The sequence below is a fragment of the Calypte anna genome, chromosome 3, assembly GCF_003957555.1.
Source record: "Calypte anna isolate BGI_N300 chromosome 3, bCalAnn1_v1.p, whole genome shotgun sequence".
Lineage (NCBI taxonomy): Eukaryota > Metazoa > Chordata > Aves > Apodiformes > Trochilidae > Calypte > Calypte anna.
The window spans coordinates 12,873,985-12,897,788 of record NC_044246.1 but is presented as its reverse complement, the minus strand read 5'-3'; the positions used below and the strand labels follow the sequence as shown (position 1 = coordinate 12,897,788).

General features: G+C 36.9%; 1 protein-coding gene across 9 annotated transcripts in view; it reads right to left on the bottom strand.

Annotated features, from left to right (window-relative positions):
- LTBP1 (latent transforming growth factor beta binding protein 1) overlaps positions 1 to 23,804 on the bottom strand; it is a 179,312-nt gene that overhangs the window by 68,189 nt on the left and 87,319 nt on the right. For all 9 annotated transcript variants that reach the window (XM_030446778.1, XM_030446768.1, XM_030446769.1 and 6 more), the window contains exons 8-9: positions 13,244 to 13,346; positions 7,730 to 7,801 (exon numbers count right to left, since the gene is read on the bottom strand). In XM_030446778.1, coding sequence (XP_030302638.1) covers positions 7,730 to 7,801; positions 13,244 to 13,346 — 175 coding nt within the window. The remainder of the gene's footprint in view (positions 1 to 7,729; positions 7,802 to 13,243; positions 13,347 to 23,804) is intronic.

Genomic DNA, 23,804 nt, shown 5'->3' with positions numbered 1-23,804 from the left:
CATGTGAAGTATGACTATGAACAAAGTAATCTTCTTGGCTCTTAAAAAAAAAAACAAACCCAAAAACCTCCAAAACCAAACAGAAGCACAGGAAGATAGAAACGAAGTAAGACAGTATTCATATAAACAAGAAACCTGCTAACGTTAACTTGCTATAAGCCATGCTAGTTATATGCAGTTTTACTACGTCTTAAACCAACTTAATCTTCAAGGAACTTTGCATACATCAATACACAGAAGATGGAAGCGAATGGGTAACTAGGAGATCAAAATGCAAATTGACTTTACAGATAGCATTTTTTCCTTGCTTTCTAAGAACATTCACAAACAAATTTTATTTGCATTTCTGTCTAAAGTAAGGCAATCTTCAAGGTTTCACACTAGAAATAACCCAAACAACAATTGTGCTTTGAAAGTACTATACTAGAATCTTGTTCCACAAGGAGTTAATAGAAGCAGATTCAGGACTGAGCTCAGTTTTCATGACCATACACACATAAACTTTCAAATGCATGGGTTGAATATCACAATTAAATTTCAGAAAGTCTAGGTGCAGGCAACAGTTAATAAAACAACTGATTTTCTTCTAATAACTGCAATTAAGGGAAGGACTGAATAGTCCAGAAGAAATAATAAAAACCAAAACCAAACATTTTTTCAAAAGAACTTAACCCTTTTTACTTTTCTCTAAACAGTTATTCCTTGCTTCAGGATACAAAACCCAGTGGTTTTTGAACATATTGATCTATATTATGAGGGTTGGGCTCTTTTTCTCAAGCATAGATTTACTTTGAGCTCTCTTACATGAATGACACACTGGGGAATTGTGATGACTGAAAAAGAAATAAACAAATTAAATCTTTAAAAAGTGAAAAGTTTGATTTGGCATAAAATTCTATTCTAATGTACTTAAATTTAAGTGACAAAGCATTTATGCACCTAATGGAAGGTTTCCCTTTGACTATTGTGTAGGTTTTTGTGTACAGAAGGGTATAATGCAGTAGAACCAATTTCTCCACTGTATGATGTCTGTGCCAGAGGGGAGGACATGCTGCAGAAGACATTATCTCCCAGTGTTCTGCTTGCATTCTCCAATTCTATAATGTTGTTTGAAGTAGATTAAAACAGTTTTGGGGCCTGCTGCTCTTTGACACTACTTCAGTTCTCTACTGGAAACCAACATGCAATATTTTTCTACCTTTCCTTGAGCAATGGCATACCTAATCCAATCACACTCAGGAACTGAATCATTTCAGCTTTATTTCAGGATTAATGACACTATAATGTAGCTTGAGTATCCTTTCTCCAATGATAACAAATGATTCCAAGTGCAAACATCCAATCCTAGCAAAAACTTCCTGTGCCTACTTATAATGAGATCTGTACCTGTCGCTGCTGACAGAATATGCTTTGCTTGGTTACTGTAAAATATGCTGTGTGACTCACTGGGTGCATCATAAAGCTACAGTAACCTCAATTTGCCCAATTATTGAAATACTTTACTAGATTCCTCACAAAGCAAATATGAAAACGCCTCCCAGCCAGCTGGTCTTCTACATGTGAACAGTTCAACACAGCCTGAAGAACCTGATGCCCACTTTAGCCAAGCAACACGGTGCAGAAGGCCCAGCTGATCAGCAGAGAGCTGTTCCTGCTACAGACCTAACCTGCAAAAGCTGATGCTTGGAATATCAGCTCTGAAGTGTTTCCTTTTGGCAGTCTCCAGCTGGAAGACTATTTAAGAAGAGAAGTTCACTGTGTTTTGGCTGTGTTAACCATTATAACAGCTCTTCAGACCACCCAGGACCAGCTGGCCCAATGGAGAATTGCAGGAAACACAAAGGTGGTGTAAAGCTGCCTTTTCTGCCTTCAGCCTTGTAGCTCATTTGGACACAAGGAGCAAGTCCACCACCTACCCTTTTCAGATAGCACATGAGGCCCATATTTGGTCACAGACAGACTGGAATTTGAAACATTCCTATAAAATGAAATTCATTCTTTCATCTCCATGCTTAACACATTGAGTTTATGCTCATCAAAATCATACAGTATTTAACAATATTTAACTTAAAGTTCTAGAACTGAATGTACATGTTTATTAATGTCTCCTGGTCAAAGCCACAATCTTCTGACAGGATGTTATTTAAATCTATCTTCACTTTAAAGAAAACATTTTTGCTCAAGAAAAACAGTGCAAGAGTTCAAAGAAGTCAGAGGTCTCTATAAGAATTTTGAACAATACAAAAATAAACAAATGTAAGCAGTCTTTAATTTGCACTCAAATTGCTTTTTGGGAGAAATGATAACTGAAATAATAGTGTCAACTATCAAAACTGGATCAGGGTTTGGTTTTTTACTTTATTAAGTTGATGCAATTAAAAGGCATTTCAAATTTTTTATAAACAAGGCTGAAAAACAGTAAGAGCTGCTTTAGTATTAACTACAATAATAATCCACCTTTTGATACAATAGATCTCATTTGTATGTTTTCCATTCTACACATTTGATAGGTGATTTTTGATTATATGAATAAAATTTATCTCAAAAAAAAAAAAAAAAGGAAAATGTACATTTTCCAACTCACATTACATGCATAAACAGAAGAAGTAACTTATAACTTCAACACCACACATTATATGGAGACAAGGCATAAAGAACTAAAGGAAACAAGGCATAAAAAACTAAATGCACAGCAGTCTCCGGTGAAGGATAGTCACGATATCCAGAAGGTTCTTATGAAAACTGGACTGAGAAAGGGGAACTTGTAGAAGCAGAAAGACTAGTTGGACCATCACAGCCCTGGTAGCTGGCATTGAAATATTCAGATTAAACCTGCAGCTACAAAGTACTGCAGCCCTTCTCATCCCATCTGTCCCACGTACCTGAGGAGCCAAGCAATCTCAACATGAGCAGCCCACAGCTGATTCCAGGCCTAAGCACCATGGAAAAGTAAATTTCTGAAGGGGGACTTCTGCACTTGGCTCGGAATGCAGACTTCTATTCTTTTCAAAAACTGGCTTTGTTTAAATGACTAAGTAATAACACTGAGCAGAAAGTGTTTAGCTCTTTCAGTATCAAGTGAATAACTTGTCTTTCAATAAGAATCACACACATATAAGACACTTTGCTGAATTTAAACAAAACAAAACTTCTAGACCAATTGTATACTATTTAGAATTTGTCAAAGTACTGGGCAATGTCTGTATTACAAATGACTTAGTGGTCAGACAATAAATATTATTTAGTAATATCTGTCTTGACAGTTTTTTTAAATGCAATAAGTGCTTTAATATACACATCTCATGTTGCAAATTAAGATTGGAAGAGTTTATGTGTCATTTCTGAAAATTTGACTCATTCTGGTAGGTATACACCAGGCTTCTTTGGGAGTGGCATTTGAATGATCTCCAAATTGGTTCAATACACAGGCATAATTTTTTCTCCTCTTTATGAAAATCAATTACAACTGTACCTACTAACACCACTGAAAATACTATTCCAACTGTTTCTGCTATAGCTGTACTGTTAACCACTATTAATAACCCCAATTTTAAGGAAAAATAAAATATCCAGATTTTACTGCCTCCGTTATAGTTGACTGTCTCAATAATTAACCGATTAGTGAGAACACCTAGAGACAAAAGAAACAAACAACAAAGTTTGGTTGCTAATGAAAGAACTGCAATATCTGTTTTCAAAGAATACAGAAAAAAACAGTTGGAAATGACCCTCTGATTTCTGTGAGCTAACAGAGTAGCAGCAGGAGAAATCAGTCCAACTCATTTTGCACTTCTGCATGGAATTTACTGGAATGCAAGTTTGCAGAGCCACACTTTTCAAACACATAATCAATGTCCAAACAGCAACCCAGCCCAGTTTCTGGAGATATATTTATTTCTCAGTATAATCATCATAAAAGAACTTCTTTGAAAAAAGGTTAACTTAGTAGCTAAGTAACATTAAATAGCAATTCTTATGAAGTGAAGCACTTTCAGTATCTAAATGTCAGAAAATAAATATACAGCATGCAGAGAAAATAAAATTATTACTGTATTTTAGGGAGAAATGTAGGAGGGCAGAGTATACCTTCAAAATTTATTTTAAACCATGATGAAGCCACGGGAAAACACGATCACAGAATCTGATCCATCAACATATAAATACTAGCTTCTGCAGGCCCATATACATTTAATTTTAAGCATATGGGGACTTTTCAAGAAATTCCATGCACAACTTTTCCTACTTCATTAAAAACAATGAGTGTTCAGGTATTTTTTGAGTTCTTCAAGATAAGATTTTTAAAGTGCTCTATTGGCAATATGCTAGTTTCCCGAAAAACTAATCCAACCTCTTCAACAGCTGTTTTCTTCATTCTATTTCAGTTTTCCAAGAAAACCATTAGCAGAAGGAAACACTAAGTATAATTCTAAACAGGGAACGAAAAATTAGCATTTCATGTGGATTCTGACAAAGAGTTTCAACTCTGATAAGCTGTATTTTGGAATTAATGACAGCCTCTGGGCATCCATGTGTGTACGTGTAATAAATCACTGCACTGAAAAGATAATTACTGAGGGGGAAGAAGCTTTCTTTATAGCAACTACACTAAACTGTTCAAATTAGCATACCCACAGATGGTTCTTTGTTGTCCTACATTAATCACATTAGTACTACATAGGCTTTGTAAACTAAGGAGGCTTTAGACTGCAAAAACAGAGTAGAACAAAAGGTTAATTAGGCTTTTAGGCTTGAGTTTTCAAAGGCAGTGAAAGTTGGACTGTGTGTAGGTGAAAATAGCAATCTTTTAGCTGCAGGCAGGGATTCAGAAATATATCCCTGTTACTATTTGGTCTGGCAACGCTGGTCTGTTCTGAGTGTGGACACAGCATGCACACCCTTTCAGCAAATAATCTAATTAAAATGTATACTTGAATATGGACAGGCTGTATCACTCCTTTCCAACTTGATTGTAAGGATTATTACAAGAATATGAATACTCTCCTGGCAGCATCTTAAAGAGTTTTCTATTCATAGCTATTGCTGTTGCTTTGCCCTGTGTCTGTGATATGGACATCTGTTTCCTCATTAGCCCTGTCCTTTTTTCCAGAAACGCCCATCTGCCTCAGATAAACACAGACAGGACACTTTTGCCTGACCCACTGAGAAGCACAAGCTAATGAACATTTATGAACTGAAATGCACCCTTCCAGCAGCTTTCACATATGAAGCTAACTTTCCTGATGACTGTTCAGAGGTCAAAATCCTGACCCTCTGAAAGAAAAGGGTAATCTTGTTACTTACTTCGATGGGGCTAAATTTCATCCTGGCTCTGCTTTATGGGTAATTACTTCTCCCAATTCTTTCCTTATTTGAACATACTTTTTGGATTGTGTTGGTGAGTAAATTAAGAGAAGCCACCAAAGCCTTGATAAGGCAGCAAGGGGAACCTGCAGTCACCATCTCTGTCCTTTCCAGAAAGTTAGGAGATTATCCCCTTCCTCATTTCATCAACAGTCTCCTTGGTAGGATAATCAGACTCCCACTGGCTGATTCAACTCTAGGTTATAATTTTCCATGTATACTTGGAAAGTAAACTTGTATACTACAAGCTATATTTAGACCCTACAGCTCTCTCTTCTGGGATAATGATAGCAGCAATAAAACAAACTATTTAAAGCCTCATATTTCTTGTAGTACTAGTTATGTCAGACAAAAATGTGTCAGGGGAAAAACTATCAAAACCCTGTACAGCAAACAATGACTAGCCTACCAGGTAAGGATGTATTTCTGCACTACAAGGGCAGGACTTGGCTTTATCCTATGCTCCTAGCTGCAGACATATGTTCTCCTTCTCTGTCAGCCTGTCACTGCTCAGTGAAACAACTTCCTGGCCTATGTCTGGCAACCTTCACAAGCACCAGACCATTTTTTAACTGTCTGTAACCCCTGATTAAGGATCTTAGTTTCCATGAAATAAGGTTTGCCAACATGTTGGTACAACCCCCTTTGGAACAAGCTGAATGCCCTACTCACCTTGAAATGCCTGCTGGGTGTCCAGGAAACCATTGTGTATACAGTGGGGTTTGCACACTACTACTGGAGATATCAAAAGCTCCTGTGTCCCCTAGACCATGTTCAGAGGGATGCATGATGTTGCATGATGGTACTAATGCAAAATGGGATCTTTCAGAGACTTGCTGTCATTAATATTAGAAATCTTCTCTTTTGCAGACTCTGAAAAACCTCAAAACTAGCCTGTGAAATGAGACAGTCTCTTTCAAAATGGCTGGGATCATCTTGCTGAACTATATGCACCACCTACATGTTTAAGGTGTGAAAAGGTGGCCCATCTGTGCCTTACACACACCTCATTCACCTTTTCACTCAGCAGTCCTCATCAGTAAATTGTTATCAACATCCCCCAGTTCCATTTATTGATAACGAGGATTCCAGTCTTTCATTGCAGACCAGAGAACAAGCTCTTGAGATGCATTTTGCAGCTCTCCTCCATTTAGTTTTTTAGTATCTTGACCCAATTCAATTTTCTCTCACAATCCTCCAAATACCCCTACCCTGCAAGCTGATAAACCTTTAGGGTAGAGACCTGAGCAGCAGATAGACTCAAGTACCTGTACTTTCAGATAGCAGTTCACAACTCCCTCATCAGTGGGATATTTGTGTTTAGTGCCCTACAAATTACATTTGCTTGGTTGATAAAATAATTTTTTATGTGGCTGGCTGCTTTATGTTCCTTCATCACTGTGCTAACTGGGAGTTCTCAGTTAAATTAACTTTACCTTTAAAGTGCCTATGTATCAACTTTAATGCCAAATATGCTTTCAATTTCTCCTCTCCACCACCACTACTATTTGTTGGTACCTCTTTCACTCTAGCTGTGTTACCAACTAGCAAATCTGTCTGCAGATCAGTGTCAGCCTCACTTAAACTCATTCTTCCCTTTCCTTTCCAAATTTCTCTCCAGAGCACCACTTCAGGACTGCTCACATCTCAGAGCTCCTTTCTTGTGTTTACTTTTGTCAGACACCTTAGCAAGGAAAATCCAAAAGCCCCAAAAGCCTTTCTGTGGAGCTGGATGATCACGCAGATCCCACAACCTTGTATGTTTTGATAGCTTCTGAGTTTACAGCCCAGCGATACAGGACATAATCTTAGAGTAACACAATTTATACAGTACCTAGCTTCATACATCCTCATCTGCACTATGCACGCTCTTGAAGTACCTGGGTCACCACTTTACATGGCAGCCTGGTACCCAGGTTTTTCATTTCCACTCCCCTGTAACATGATCTGGTAGTTCTCAGTACTGTCGTGTCTAACCTCTTAAGTCCAAAATTGTTCCAATTACTCAACATTTTCATGATTACTGAAATAATTCAGTATTGCTAGTTTCATCTGACTTAATCAAGTAAGCCTGCAAGTTCACTGTTTAGCAAAAGAACTGACAGAACAGTATGTTTCTACTGAAAAACAAATGAAATTAAACGTTACAAAGAAAACGATAATATACATAGAAGTGTTTTTGCCATGGAGAAAAAAATAAAACACTCCATGGAGCACCAGTATTTGGAAAGAGTTAAAAGTAGCCTCAAAATTTTTTCCCTACTACACAATGGACTGGATCCACTCATCTAAATCAGAAATACCAAAGAATCTGTCACAGAAAACTGATACTCAAAATAAGCACAATCAGTTGGGGGCAATATCATACCTTGACAAAATGTAGCATTGATCCTCTTGTAGCCTTGTGGGCATTCCATCATAGGGCTGTATCCATGGTAAGCTGAAGAAAAGCATTACATCAGTCAAATAGTGTTGAGTTACATGTTTATTTAGAGAGACAAATTAATATGTAACTATTAAAAAACATTATAAGTTTTTATGATGTATGGCTAAGCATAAAAGGTCAAGAAATTAAAATTAAAGGTTGTACAGGTAACCTTAATTCCATCTCTTTCCACAGGTATGCCACCTATGACTAGTCAACATTTATATTTTCTTTCTTTCCAAAAAAGAAATCTCTGAAACCAGGACATTATCTTTCATCCTAATTGTTCTCAAATATTCATACAATTACTTTCACAAATAAGCTACAAATATCATGTAAGGCAAAGTTAAGGATTCGTTATGGTAAATCAATGGTTTTAAAATTGAAAGCAGATTCAGAAAACACAAGTTTCTTCAGTGTTAAGCAAAATGGTTGGTTACCATTTCTCCTGCCACAATGAATTAACAAATAAATATAAAAAAAATTGAAATACACAGCAAATAGAAGCAAATGAACTTTTAAACCAAGGCAAAAAGAAAAAAAAAGGCACATTTGTGATTCACCTAACAAAACTGCTGAACTTTAGAAGACTGTGTGACTTATTGTCTGATCAGTGTAAATTGTCAAGGGCACAACAACACTGCAAAAGACAGACTGAAATAAATATTGCCAACATAGAAAGTGTATAGTCAACTTAATTTTTATTTCTATTTATTGTTTCTTTCCTCCACTTAAAGTTGCCTTTGAGATTACAGAAAACTGTTTATTGATTCTTAAGCTTTTATAACATCATAAATGAGAGCAATAACTCTTTGTGTGGTTACAGTCTAAAAGTTAACCTCTTGGCAAAGCCCATTACTTTATTAAATATATAGTCTAAACTTCTGGCACTACGATCACACAAGTGCCTTTAATAAGAGGCAAGAGAGTTTTTCATAATTTGGATGCTACAACAGAGATACCTTCCATTTGGTCAGATCCTTTGTTTTCCTTTACAAGTGTTCTAAATGTTTAACAGGCCACAGTACTTTCCATCTTTACTGTATATAAACTGTCAAATAGGACAGAATAACTGAATGAGATAATGTTTTCAGCTGGCTTCACTTCACATTTAATGCCTGAATTGCAGATTTATTCCTGCAGCTTATTTTAAAACTGTTTGAGAATAAGGGTGGAAAAAAAGAGGAAAAATATTTCATTAATTCTAAAGCTTTTGCTATACTTTGGAAAAAATTAAGTGATAATCTTGGGTAGCAGTTTTTGAAGAGAGATTTTTTTTTTTCAAATTGCTGTGAATTATTTCAAATAATTGCTTAATTGGAACATTAAGATACTCCTTAGGGATTACTTAAAGTGATAAAATGGCTAAACACAATAGTACTATGACTCAAAATGAAGGAAAAATATTCTTTGAGTTTTGAATACTCTTCCATCTTTACATTGAATACAATTATTTTAACACAAACTAAAATTTGAAAATTTCATCTTTCACTAAAGAAAGTGGCAGCAACACATTTACAAAGGAGCTCCTATCTTTTTACAATGTCAGATTTAAAAACAGTTGAAATGTAAGGTGAGATTTTCAAAAGCACAATGCATTAACTTATTCCTGGTACCCAAAAATGTTAGAGAACCTTTTAGTATTCACGTTGGTAGAGCAAGATCCATAACTGCATTGATCATGTGCTAACTTTTCTGTGTTTGCCACTACAGACTTGATTCAACCACGACAGTTTAACTGGGCAGGAATGGTACCCTGCAGTACAGCCTGGCAGAGGAAAACAGAGCTCTCCCACTTGTAGATGGAGACCAGCCCACAAACTATGCCAAGCCTTTTCCAGTGTTGCAATGCATTTTCCCTTCCAGAATGACTCAGCTGCTCTAGAAAGTACATTGGTGGAGTAAGGTCTGAGATTTTAACCTCTCCCTCCATCCTCATCCACCTACTCCCACACTGAACAGGAAACAGTGGCTTACTAGCAGCTGTTTTCTGCCTCCTACAAAGAGTGGCAACGCAAGCACATTGTAGTAAAGTAGGGAGCTTACTCAGTGATGGTTTGTGATCCATGTGGGAGCTGGATGGAGGCCTACATGACTTATCCTTTACTCACTTAGACAAACTGTTTGTGGTTATTAATTGTTAGCAGGAAGCCAGAGGCATAACATTACCCATTTAACAGAAATGCACTTTGTCTTAAAAGCTGTCTCCTGTATAAGCCCACAGAAAGAGAGTTCTTTTCTAAAATGTCTTCTTTTATTTTCCTGTGATAGTGAATATCTCATCACCTGACAGACATGCGAGCTGTCTCAGGCTAAGCCACTTTGCAACAAGACAGAAGCCCTGACTGAGCAGCTGCTATTATCCAAAATATACAAGTACAGCTTTACAAAGTGGCAAAGCCCTATTTCAGTCCATGGAAACAAGACACAAACTTAAGTACATCCTTAAGTAGTTGACTGAAGTGCCTGCTAATGAGACTGAAGTATATGATTAAATACATTGCTGAAGTGTGTTCAGCAGAAAATCACACTAAATGCAACTCGATTATGTACTACTGTAAAAAAGCTTATGAAGCAAAAAACCATAAAAGAAAAAGAAGTTCGCTTGCTTCCAAAACATGTACAATAAAAAGAGCTTCAGTTAAGTACTAGAACATGTCAAAATAACATGAGACTAATGTGAAACAAACTTTGCCTGCTGAGAAACTACCATGGACATCACACTCAACTGGTAACTTACTAATAAATTACTCAACTTCCAAGTTTTTCGATCCAATATAATATATAGAATACATACACATACTTTTTTACCACTGATATATTCTCATTACTGTAAGGAAATAAAAATGTTTAATGAAATATTAATACTTAAGCAGGTACTGTGGACCTGAAATTTTTATTTCATTAAATTTAGAGCATCATAAGTTTACATTCATCTTTAGAAACTTTGTTCTACAGGAGCATACGGCACTTTGACACTGACATGAGGCTTAATTTGACACCTATGCTCAAAGGACACTTATGTCCAGATCCAAATCAATTTGTGTGTCCAAGTTCAAACTGAACATCTATAAAACTCTAAGGTACTGTAAGATCACTTTAACTGCAACACTTTAAGGTCATCAGCTTAAGTTCTTAGAAATCTGAAAAGTCACCATTTGCACTCATGCAGTATTGCTGTAAGTCATGAATACCATCATGTAAATCATTCTTAAAGCTAGTCCAAAACTATATATATATATATACACACACGTCTACCAAAGTTTTCTGACAGATTCCATGAACTTTCTTGAAGCATGCATCTACCAAATCATACCCTTGATACAGTGTAGTGGTAGATAGTAGAAAACAGTGCACCCATCTCCTCCTCCCTCTTAAAACAGTACTGTACAGTGAGCGCTCCCACTTGGAAAGATGAGAAATGTGTTCTATTATGTCAAGGAGACACAACCCCTACTTTCCAGGAATGTTTTAATCGCCAGGATTATTCCAAGTGGCAACATTCTGTCTTCTTTTGAAACTGTGCAGTTACATTCAAAAATCAATCCCAGATTGAGCCAGAAAGAGGGAGAGAACATGACTCATAAGTAATTAAGGACACTGGGAAAGAGGCTGGATTTGCAGTCCCATTCAAAGAATTGTTTCTACATTTTATGGGTTACAGCATCTCCTCATAGGTATAAAATGTACGTTAGAAATTCTTCTGGCAGGGTAAGGAGCTCTGAATTGCCCCATCTTGGGCAAGTGTGTTAGCAGCCATTAAGCTTTTACTATAAAAACCAGTGCTCATCTCATTAACATTTAAAAAAATTATTCTTACTCAGTGCTTTGAAAAAGGGATGGTGGATTTCCCTTCAGGAGAGGTTTTAGGGTAAGTTCAGGCACTTCTCTGCATCTAGGGATGAAGATTTTGGCCATGGCTTGTCCCAGTGTTTTCCGGTTTGCTTGCTCTTAACATCATGCTGAGCATGTTGGCATTAAGCAGCTGCCTCATCAACAAATGGATTCCAGGCTGAGGAGACCAGTATTTAACTAGAACTATGAAGAACTAGTATATGGGCTTCCCTTCAAACCAGGCAACAAAAATTTGTATTATTTGTTCCAGTTTTGGTTGAAGCACATTTCAGGCTTTTGTGATTTTCTCATGGAACACCTATATCCACCAAGCAACATTCTGCACACCCGTGTACTTCTGATGAATAAAACTCTTAGTTGTAGTTAAATTACTACTTTTTTGGAGAAAGCTATAATTAAATTGCTACTTCTTTAGAGAAAGCTACAAATCAGGACAGATTTAACAACTCATACACCAGTACAGAATATGTCTCTGATAGCAACTGTATTCATGAGCTACAAACAATTACCCCCAAAAAACCCCCAACAGAACTGAGTCTTTTATTTACTGTGGACCTCACAGACCCCAAGAAGGCTCTCCTTTGGAAGAAAATCAGAGGATAAGTATACTCTGAAAGAGTATCTGTCAGTATAAATTTATATCAGACACTGCTGTGAAAGGGAAGAGTCAGAGAAGTAGGACAAACAGCAGATTCTCAGCTGAATTGTATTTCCACATCAAGGCTTGTGGGCAATATTGTTTCCAACAAAATAAAACACTGAACATGTTTCCAGCTCTGCTATCTATATGTATAACAGGGGCCTAGAAGACATAGATAACAATGACTACAACTCCTTGAGCTAATTTTGGACTACTAAATACAGACCTAATTCATGTACAAAACAGAGATTAAATTATCTTTTCTCATCTTTCATTTAGTGATGAAAATATCACATGACAGAGAATTATTACTATTCCTGTGCAACAATATCATTCACAACAAGTTTAAGAGACTAGCTTCATCTATAATGTTAATAATTTGAGATTTCTCTCTCATTATAATATGATGCCAAATCTAACAAAACCACGAAGAAAGTCTTTATTATTGCCTAATTTTTGAGGAAGATATTTCAAAATAGAGCAGAAAAATGTAACTGACAATTTAGAGCCTGGAAAACTTTGGCTTCAAATTTGAAAGTTCATCTGCAGTCCCAAGAGGTCACTGTATTCTCTCCAAGCAGTAACTGGCGCCTCAATAATTCAACATTTCTGTTCAAACTTAAAAAAAAACAAATCCAGCTGGAAGAGGCAAGATGATTCAATGTTGTTATCCTTCCTGCATGGAGAAAATGCAAGAGTGCATCACTGACTTAAAGGAGGAGGAAGATGGAAAAAACCCCAATGACGTTAACTTTGCTGGCTGCACTGAGTACCTGCATATTGTAACTCTTTTGACATGAAGAATTCCAGTTTCTGCAGCCTGTCCCTAAGCAAATCAACAAAAGCATATTCTTTCTAGACTTTTTTTTTCCAAAAAAGGAAAAATACTACTTGAGGGGTTAAAAAGAAAGAAAAAAAGAGCTGTAAATTGTTCCAGAGAATAACAACAAAATAGCACTTACATGGCTTCTTGGGACACTTCTGACATTTGTTAAAACCCCAGGAAGTACCCACGGTTCCACAGCAGTCTTCTTGCTTGGAAAGGCCAGGAAGTGCTTTGCCACACTGGAATAGTCAGGTAAAGAATACTCTGGTTAATTATATTATATGATGGTCACTTCTAGTACAATGTTTTTTCAGTCATCTTGGGTCAACCCCTTGCTGAGCTACTGAAGATTCACTGGAGCTCTTAGCTGAACTTAAATAGTGCTCATGCAAGCAAAGGCTTTCTACAGATGAATGAGCATATTAGATAACATTATCTTCCCCTGTGTCAACTTGAAAAAGAGGAGGAAGAAACAGAATACAACACTATGCCATCAGAAATAGTGAGTCTATTTTCAAGGCAGTAACTTGCCACTAAATTTTTCTTAAAAAAAAGTGTGCTCATCCACTTTCTCAAAAGCTCTATAAATTATCTCAAATACCTTTCTGATTAGTCTCTTGAAGAAAAACAATAAGTATGATTGTGATTTCTATAATGTTATTTCTTATTCAAAAAGCCTCAAATCTCTGTCAACTTCTGTTTAATGTTTCTGATTACTTACCTACTAAAAATTGCTGAGCTATAAGGACAGATTCTGCTGCCCAGATACTAAAGAAGTTAACACAGATGACTGAAGCTGAGGTTAGTGATGACTGTGTTGCTCCAAAAAAGCCTCTTTCCCCATACAAACATTTAAGTTAATCTAGCAGTAAATTCTGAGGTCAATATTCCTGGGTTTTTTTCCTGACCAAGGATGTTCTTATTATGAATTTTTTAAGAATACTAGTTTTCAGAAATCTTACAAGATTACGTTCTTGACTTTCACAATTTTCTTGCACTTTGCACAGTAAATAAAGCTTAAAAATATTTCTGTGATGCCGACAAATTTCATTTAAACATATCAATTAGTTATAAAATGGAAGTGTGCTAAGCACAAGTGAAATATCCAACAGCTGAACACAGTAACACTTTCTAAGCAAATGCTGGTATCAGTAGGCACTGCAGCCAACAACTGATCTGTGCTGAAGTACGAGTCCTCAATAAGCAGTAAATAGACCTTCCCTGATCTAACTACCCTTCCATACAGCATATAAACTTCTGACCCAAATGCTCACTGCAATTGAGCTTTATGCTAGTTTATCCTATGGCACAGGCTGTGGCCTTGTGCTTGTTTTCACTTGGGCTGGTAACTCAAGCCCCTCTGCAGCAGAGGATGTGGGCTGAACATAGTGTCCTGCTAATGGGACAGCACACTAACACACAGCATCAGGGCATCCCCTCTTTGTATACTGAGGGCTGACAAGGCACCATCCCAGCCATAGCCTCTGCCCCTTTTTCATAGATATCCCACAGATGCCTCCTGAAATACCTTGGAAACAAAGTAAAAAGGCAGCACCAGTTCATCATTTTAACACCAGACCTTAGTGTGCAGCCTGCAGCAGTTCTGCATCCTCTGTCACAGTCTCTCTCATAGAATGGAGCTTTTAGCACCAGGGCAACTTTGCAAAGTTATGGTTCATCTGTGAACATCTCACCTCTATGAGAGGAGGAACACCACTTGTGCTTTGAGCCATGTTACAGGATGAGACATGAACAATGTAAAGAACAGAATGTCCAAACAGGTTAAAAGAGACTGCTTAAATATCATGTAACTTTAGGAATATATTTTCACACTATCATCTGCATCCTGTGACAATTTTTCCCATGTTCCAAGGGGTGAGAAACAGTCCTGTCCTGAATGGTATTTGGTTGTGTCAATACTATTGAGCACCAAAACAACTCCCATCTTTCAGATGTGAACATATTTCTTTCAGAAACAAACTCCCCCAGCTTGGGGGGGACTGGATTGGTACGAGATGGATCATTCTCGATGAGTCAGTCTGCTGTTTGCAGAAGTATCTCTTGGTCTGGCACTTCACAAAAGCTGTCAAGATGCACAGGGAATCCTGCTTAACTCCCTGTGCTACGGCAGTTCTGCTCTTTTCAAAACCTGAAACCATCTCCTCCTTCTAATTTGATGGTGCACAGACCTTGCTGCAATCCCAGAAGTTCAAAAGTCTTTCAGCTGCAGGGTACTCATCATGTCTCCCCCAGGTGACTGCCCCAAAACCTCAGGTAATTAAGTTTATGCCTTTACATAATGCTGTTTCTTAACCCACATCCCAAGTGGAAGGACTATTTTACTTTATAATCACAGCTATTCACAGTTTTACCTTATTAGAGCTGCTCAACTCCTTTCTAGAGCTAGTACTGCTTCTTCAAAGAAAGAGTAGCCACTCTAAAGTTGTTTACTTTGGCTGTTAGTGAGAGTCAGCTAAACCGATTTGCACTCAACTCTTCTCTCCCTTGTCCCTCAGTTTTACAACTCTCATCTCTCCAAAAAGAAGTGGGAGGAATCATGGCTGATGCTGCACCTCCTCCTTATGATCTCAGAAGTGGAGTATTTAGGCAGTGAGGCACATTACCTAACACCCAGTGTTGCTCTGCAAGGTCAAAAGCCTCAAGGACACATCCCAGCAGACCACATTTGTCAAGGCAAGACTCCACTCACATGGCAGCCAATATGCCAACATGAGCTGGTGCTTTGTGGGTTTTTTTCTTTTCTCCCCAAAAAAGCCCTGTCATTTAACAGTAGTAAATTACAAACATATAAAATAAAGAAGAAAACAAAAAAGGAAGAAGATGGACTAAAGCCCACTTTTCGTTTAGGTGTGGTGCTACAGCTTTTGCGCTATACTGAAAATCATGATCTCTGTGATCATAACTTTTTCAAATTTCCATATAAAAAAACATGAGCAAAAGTAAGGATGCCAAAGTCTGAGTCATCTGGCAACCGTGGTTTGTAGTCCTGTCAGTAAAAACTGGCAATGATTAAAGCTGCTGCTCCCACTGCCTCTATGGTGAATTACAGCCTGAAGAATCAATGATAATTTGGTTAATGTCCAGATCATTGTAGAAACTGGCCAGCGAGAAAAAGCAACTGCCACATGGGGCTTCTAGTGCTGTAAGAGCTGTGTAATTCTGGAGCTATGCATCAGAAAAAATTACTGCTCTACGAAGTCCTAAGCCAAGCAGAAATAGAGTTCTTCTATGGCTAAGGAGCCCTGATTTCTCTGGTACATCTATAGTGCTTCAGATACTTTCAACTCTCATGGCACTTCCTAAACAGCTATGATTTCTCAAGATGCTCCTTCCTCTCCCAAACCATAAGCATCAATGAACTGAAGCTCTGCTTCTGCAAATCTCAAAGGCTTTTTAGGTAATTTCTATTCATTTCAGAAGTCTTACCCATTTCCTACTACTGAGAAGAACTCATTAGTTCTTCAGACAGTCTGTTCCAGTCTCTGAGTCACAAGTGACTGGAAAAGTCACTTGACGGAATCCATAACTATTTTAATTTGTCTCATCATTCAACACAGCTCCAACACATAAGTATAAGCTTAAAATAAGCACAGAAGCTAAAAACAAGCATACAGCTTGCACTTCATTTGCATGAAGATGACACCATTTCCTAAGCTTACATTTTTCTGTCCATCATTCACACACATTTTAAACTAATCTAGCCCATATTCCTGAGGACTTCTGGAAAATTCCTCATAGACAGAGTTCATATTTTCATGTATGATACATCTGTCACTATCTTATGATTTGGAGATAATTCTTACTGGTTCAGAAGGCAAAGAACTCATGAAGGACTGGTATAAAATACCTCTACTGTGCTGAAAGAGGCTCAGCAGTAGCAGCACTATGAGGCACACATGGTACTGCTATAAAATAAAGTTCTTCCTGGGTAAACCACTCACAGACACTGAAAGTATTGTTTCAAATCCACATATTTTCCCCCATGCATGCCTGGGCTTCCATGCCAATATTTTATATAACTGAAGGAAGTACAGACTATTCCCATTGGTACACTGAAATTCTGGTCGACCCTGTGGTGGTGCAAAAAGGCCACCCCAAGCCTTGGGTGATCATAAGCCCCATCACCTCTTTGTTCCTCTGTATAGACTCCACTCTCTGTCCCATCTTCAGAGCTTTGGAGTGCTCACAGTATTAGAGTTGTGCACTGCCTCCAGAGTTTCATGGGGTTTTCAATGCTAGGGAAAAAGAAGGATTATATCTTCAAAATCCCTCAGCTAAGGCAGGGGAAGGAATTTATTCAGCTCCCTATAAAGTGTGGTACAGAGGCCAGTCCTGCAATTAGCCTCAGGGCAACCGCAGAGGATTCTGGCCAAAGGACCACAGCGCTTCCTGGGACTCCTACTTTAGCATGAGCCACCTACAAATCCCTGTCACGAGCTGTTACTTAAAACCACAATACAGGCATAAATTAAGGAGCATCACATGATTATGATTGAAATCGATAGGTGCTTTGCCTGAGTTAATAGCTAATGACTCTGGGATTCAGCTCAAAAGACTGCGTTTCACATACCACAATAGCAGAAGTGAATGGATACACTGTTTAACTTTCTGTAAACTATTCAGCAGGCACAGAACTTGGATTGTTGCTTTTTTTTTTTTTTTTTTTCTTTTCCTTTTTCCTATAGGCAAAACAAACAGAGCAAGAAACTTCAAACTTAATAAACTGTTACTGAAGCAATTAACAAAAAAATATTCATTAGGTTACTGACCAGCTGAATGACAGGTTGTTACAAATGAAGACTTTTATCCCATGTTGCACTGGCTCACTAACAGGCATTGTCTCATAAGCAGAGGAGAGAAACTTAAATACTTCCAGACTTTCTAAAAGAACTGGTAAAGAATTTGTTTTGGCTTAAGCAGAACATTCTTCATAGGCAAGTAAAAATTATCCATCTTTCTATTTGAGTAATTAAAGCAATGTTTGTGTTTTTTGTATTCGATACGCCTTTAATCTTCTGATATTTCAGGGTATTGATCTTGAAAAGAATCTATTGCAAATGAAACGTTAATCCTGGAAATGAATCCACAGTGATTTCTGACAGTCTATTTGTTTAAAAACGTCAGAAGCCAAACCATGAGCTTCAAGGAATTCCAGACAGTTACTCTGTTTTATGAGATGGTATTTTTAAGACTATTTTAAAGAAAAAAGATTTAGAAGTGCTCTAAGAGAAAAAGTTCCAGTATGAAGCACAGAATTTTACTTGTATAATTTTTCCTGCCTAAAGAATATAAATAGGAAAGTTCATTTCATACAGCTTTAAAAAAAAAACAAAAAAACAAACCAAAAAAGCCCCTAAATTTACCTCCTTAGGGAATGTTTTGTTGAATCTGAAGTTTAACATTTACATTTATACAGTTGAATGAATAACTTCAACTGGTTTATTACTACTGTCATTGCCTCCAACTTACATATACTATGAACATACTACATCAAGTAGTATCGATGCATTAGATTATGCATTAAGAGCTATTAACATATGTTACTGCTCTGATTTTTAACTCAAAAACCTTTGTTTAACATTTTCCAACATGAAAAACTCAGCAATTTAAGGCCAGTTCCTAAAAACTTCACGTATATTTTCCAAGTTAGGTACCTGATCAGTGTATGTCCTTGTGTGAATCAAGTTAATTAAAGGCTTTATGATTTGCAGCCAGAATCTTTACCATGATATCATGTTGACAATTTCTGATCTTTTCCAGCTGCCACCCATCACTTGGCTTATTCTCTATTCTACCAAGTCTGACAACAGAGAAAAGGGTGTTGCTCAAACTAAAACAAATGTTTCCTGTGAAAGACATTACTGAAACCCAGCATTAAATAAACTATTTCCATTGAATTTTATCCCACTAAAGATGCTGATTAACATCTGTTTATCAGACACACTTGTTTTTTATCAGAAGTAAGCATTTGAAATACACTGAACATATGTGTTTTGATCACACTGAAAACTGGACAGCCCTTGTAACTTCAAATGAAGTCTCTACTAGTGTTCTCCATTAATGCTATTTACCTTACTTTATTTAAAACAATAAAAAACATGTTTATATTGTTATATATTGCCTGCTATAGGTGGCATATTTTGTTTTTCTTTAATAGAAAAACAAAGTTTGTTTTTCCAAACTCTTATTATAATAAACCAAATTGCACTTTGCAATACAAGAACTGTAATTCTAGCATCCTTCTCAACAGAGCTATAACAAGTATGCATTTTTCCTGCAACATGTTTCAAAGTGCTTTTGCAACAGAAACACAAAGCATAATTCAACAAACAACTGACAAGCAAGGAGCAGAACGTAACCCCAAACACTGCAAATGATCCACATTTGGAACACCCCAACAAAAGGGGGCTTTGAATTCTTTTGCTGAACATGTTAGAGGGTGTTCCAGCTCCCTTCAATATCCATCCCTTTTTAGAATCACTGTTTTGGTTTGGTTTAAAAACTGTAGATGCTGAGGTGACCAGGAGTCTCAGTAACACTGATGCTCAAAAATATCTGCAGAAGAAAACTGCACTACTTATGAATCTAGACAGAAAAGCTTGCTTTAGAGAAATTCAGAAATACCAGCTTCTCCAGTTCCTTGCTGCTTTGCAAAAAATGCTTCTCCTTCTTTACAGTTAGGCAAAAAAGAGACAAAATCAATTTTGAGAAAACAACCTTTTTTAGCCAAAATACTGAAATGCAGTAACCATAGGAAAACACATGAATATACTCAGTAGACACTTTAAAGTCATACTAAAGGGGAAAAAATGTAGTGCTTAATTCTCTTCATATTGATTTTGACAGATAGTAGACACTGGCATTCCTTTCTCAACTTAAATGCTAAGTAATCATACACAAAAGTAGCAGGACTAGAGATTACCAACACAATCTTTACTAGGTGCACCATTGACATTAGAAGTCTTCTGGGAAATAACAAGATATTCTGTGTCATAATAAAGGCATTTTTATTAGAATTAAAATGAAAAGCAGATGAAGAGGAGGAATTAAATAAGAGAAACATAATCTTCCTTATTTGCCTGTTTTTTAAATAAGACTTATGAATCAGTGATCTAAGACTACGAGCTCCTTGGGTTTCAGAAACACAGGACTACACAGCTATAAAAGACCTTGCAGGAACCCACATCCAGTTTCCAGCTTTTGAAGGTATTGTAACATACAGTGCTCTTCACAAACCTACTGTCCTCTAACTCAAGTGGGATTTTCGTCCTACTATTTCCATAGTATCTGTTTCCCAACTTCAAGTCTCTACTTTCTCAACATCATTTTATAAATAACAAGGTTCAGGTTTAGATAAAGCTTAGTTTCCTTTATATTTATGACAACAAGTTTCTGGCATGTATCTTAAGGACTAGTTTATGATACAGCCTGAAAAAAATCTTTTTGGTACTAGGGAAGTTTATGATGAACAAATTTTGTACGAAACATATCACAGTGAGTTATCAGGTAGCACAGTAAGTCTCCTGGAACAATCTCCCAGAGGAGAAATAATTGCTAGGTTGTTCCAGACACAGAAAAAAAAGAGGTAAAGTGAATAGCTGTGAGTAGAAAACAGAACCATTCAGAACCCTATTTGCTTTCCATATTACTTTCTAAAATTTGAAGTATTAATACTACTTTTATAGTTACTCTTTCCACTTTATTTCCCTATGCTGAGGACAATTCAGAAAGTCACAATTAAGCAACACACATGAGTATGTACTTATGAAAGCAAACATCTTTATCTATTTTAATTAAACTAAGCAATTTCATTCCTTTAGCTTCTGTCTTTTCTCCTGTCCTTCTACGTGTCTCCTTCTGACATCCTTTCACACATCTTTTACGACCCTTTTCTCATGATTGCTGCCTTTGGCTACAGTCACAAAACTGTAGACAACGAAGCAAATAGAAGGTCTAGAAGAATTTCAGTGTTGTTACTTAGGAGTGATCAGAGGCTTGAGAGTACAACCAGATTCTTCAACTATCTGTAACATAATGCCCTCCCCAGCTTCAGTCCAGGGTGGTTCCAGCTGTTAACTTTAACAGTATGTGTTCTCTTGGAAAAGACACTGAAGAAAATATGCCCTGATTGTCTTGGGATTTGAGTATAGCAACTATCCTACTGTTTTTCCAGGACTACTGTTTTTGAATGAGATCCATTAAAGGAATTTAACTAAGGTGGGGTGAGAAAGAATGTTCTGGGAGATGAAAAATATTCCACAGAATATTTTCAGGCTGTTAAAAAAACAAAGCGTTAAAATGAGAGGACATGTAATTGAAGACCAGCTGAAACTCAAGGAAGAAGGAGAGAACAAGAGATGGAGACACACATAGAATGGTGGAGGTTAAACACACAAAAAACTATAGCAGTGACTCTGATACTGGTTTTATCCTGTGCTTTTATCCTGGACTGAAATTAAGATCAGCAAAATTTTTATTTACTTTGTTTATTTGTCTAGAAGAGGCCACACTCATATCCTTCCACTACTGTGCTTTGTAGACAGTAAGTCACTTCTGATCTCAGGATATTAAATAAAATATGAGGCCAAATATACATTTTTTTACAGGGTCAATTGTATAAACACTGATGATTGTTAAAGAAATTACAGATATGAAAATTACCCAGCATGAGATCAGGAAAGACTTGTAACACATTGCTACTGATAAGGAAAGCTCAGTGTAGCAGCTCATCTGAAAAAAGAGAATCCTATATTTAGATCTATTGGAGAGTTTAAAAAAAAATCAAAATTGTCTTTCCCAGTTCAAAGTATATTTAGCATACAAATAAATACTATGCAATGCTTGACTGCAGAAAAAATAGTTTAATGTTTCAGGTTCAAATTTGAAAGGTGAATGAGTCACATCTATATTTATGGCAAGGTCTTGAATGCTCTACAAAATGCCAGCTTACAACTCCAATTATAAATAAAACATTAAATTAAATAATAAAAGGCCTCTGAAAGCATCAGTGAAACTGCTAAAAAATGAGAACCTGCATTATGCTAAAGTAGGAGGCCCTACCCTTTCTTGAAAACACAGCAAAAACACATTTTTTTCACGGAAGTAACGGAAAAAATTATTAGAAGTTGAAGACTGAGGATTTTGGAGGATTCCAAGTCAGGAAAGAGAGCAATACAAACGTATTTCCCTTTTTCTCCTCCTTTAAAAAGAGCATGTTTCTGTCTTCTGGTGAGCAATGAATAAGCTTTAGTTTAAAAACCACTGTAATGTGACAGCCATGCACAGGTCACTGCAAGTTTGGGAAATGTCATTCTAAATACATTACTTTTGCATGCAGCAGAAAGAATAGACAGGAAATACATCAAGCATAACAGGTAGAAAATGAAGCATCAACTGCTAAGTCAAAGACTAAGGAAGGAACTTTGTCTTCTCTTGTATGAGTGCAAATAGAAATATTAATAGATAATAAACAGCTATTAGTTATTAGAATTATTTCCACTATCTTATGATTGCACATTATAATGCCACATTTATTAGATCTTTTAGGATCTTTTAGGAAGTACAAAGAAATGCTTGTTTGACATAAGCCTTGCTTCATTTTGTAATATAAAGTCCACAACCCCTCATTTGAAGATATGCTTCAAAACTTATGAGAGAACAAATTCAAGGTTCTACTGTTCCTGAAACAAACAAGCATGAAGAGCTCATCAGCATAAATTAACGCAGTGGATTTCAAGTTGAGCATTCAACAATAGTCTCTAATGTTCTTCCAGAGGCATTTTTGGGGCAAGATGACATTTACATGTATTTCTTTTGTAGGATTTTCCAGAATTAATTGTTTCTAAACACCCTCACATGATGGCCTAGCATGAGCAGGCTTTGGTATCTTCACTTCCACAGCAATGACTTCTGACACTACTGTTAATTATGTCATTAGTTGGAATGCTACAATACTGTGCAGCAGCCAGCTACTGAAAGAAAAAGAAAAATTCTTTAGAGGAAAAAAAGTTAGTTCTTTGGAGCTAGCAGAACATGACTGAGACCATGAAACTCTGATTTTAGTTTGAGGTACCCAAAGGTGCTTGCTATGACTGCCTTGGGATCTGCCACTTATGTTACTGTCCCCCTATTTCTGACTGCATCCTAACTCCGTTCCTGTATGTTCCCCATCACCGATTCTCTCTTAAGCTCCTTCCTTGTCCCTTTGTGAGAGAAGTCTCTTTTGTTTCCTTCTTTCTGTGTGTGTGTGTACATGTGTACATTTGCTGCCTGGGAGCCTTGAGCATTTCTAACACTTCATTCACCAACAGCTAAAAGAAACATTTGTAAAGGCTATTTTGCTCCAGTCCTGCATTTCAGGGACAATGGGTGCTGTCCCTTTGAGGGGAAGGGAGACCATGCTCTGTGCAGGCAAAATATTTGGAGAATTTGACTGCCAACATCTAACAGATGTTTGTGGAGTATATTAGAAATAGATACATTTTTAGATGCTTGAAGATTGGTTAACTTTGGCCGTGTGCTACTGGATGGATCAAAGAGTGAACTCTGGGATAAATTTAAGCTTATACTTCAAAACATATGGACAATCCAAATCTTCACTGAAACAGTCAAAGTAATGTTTTAGCCTGAGTAATGCAACATACTTGCTCTCTAATATCATCCTGCAAAACAAGTTA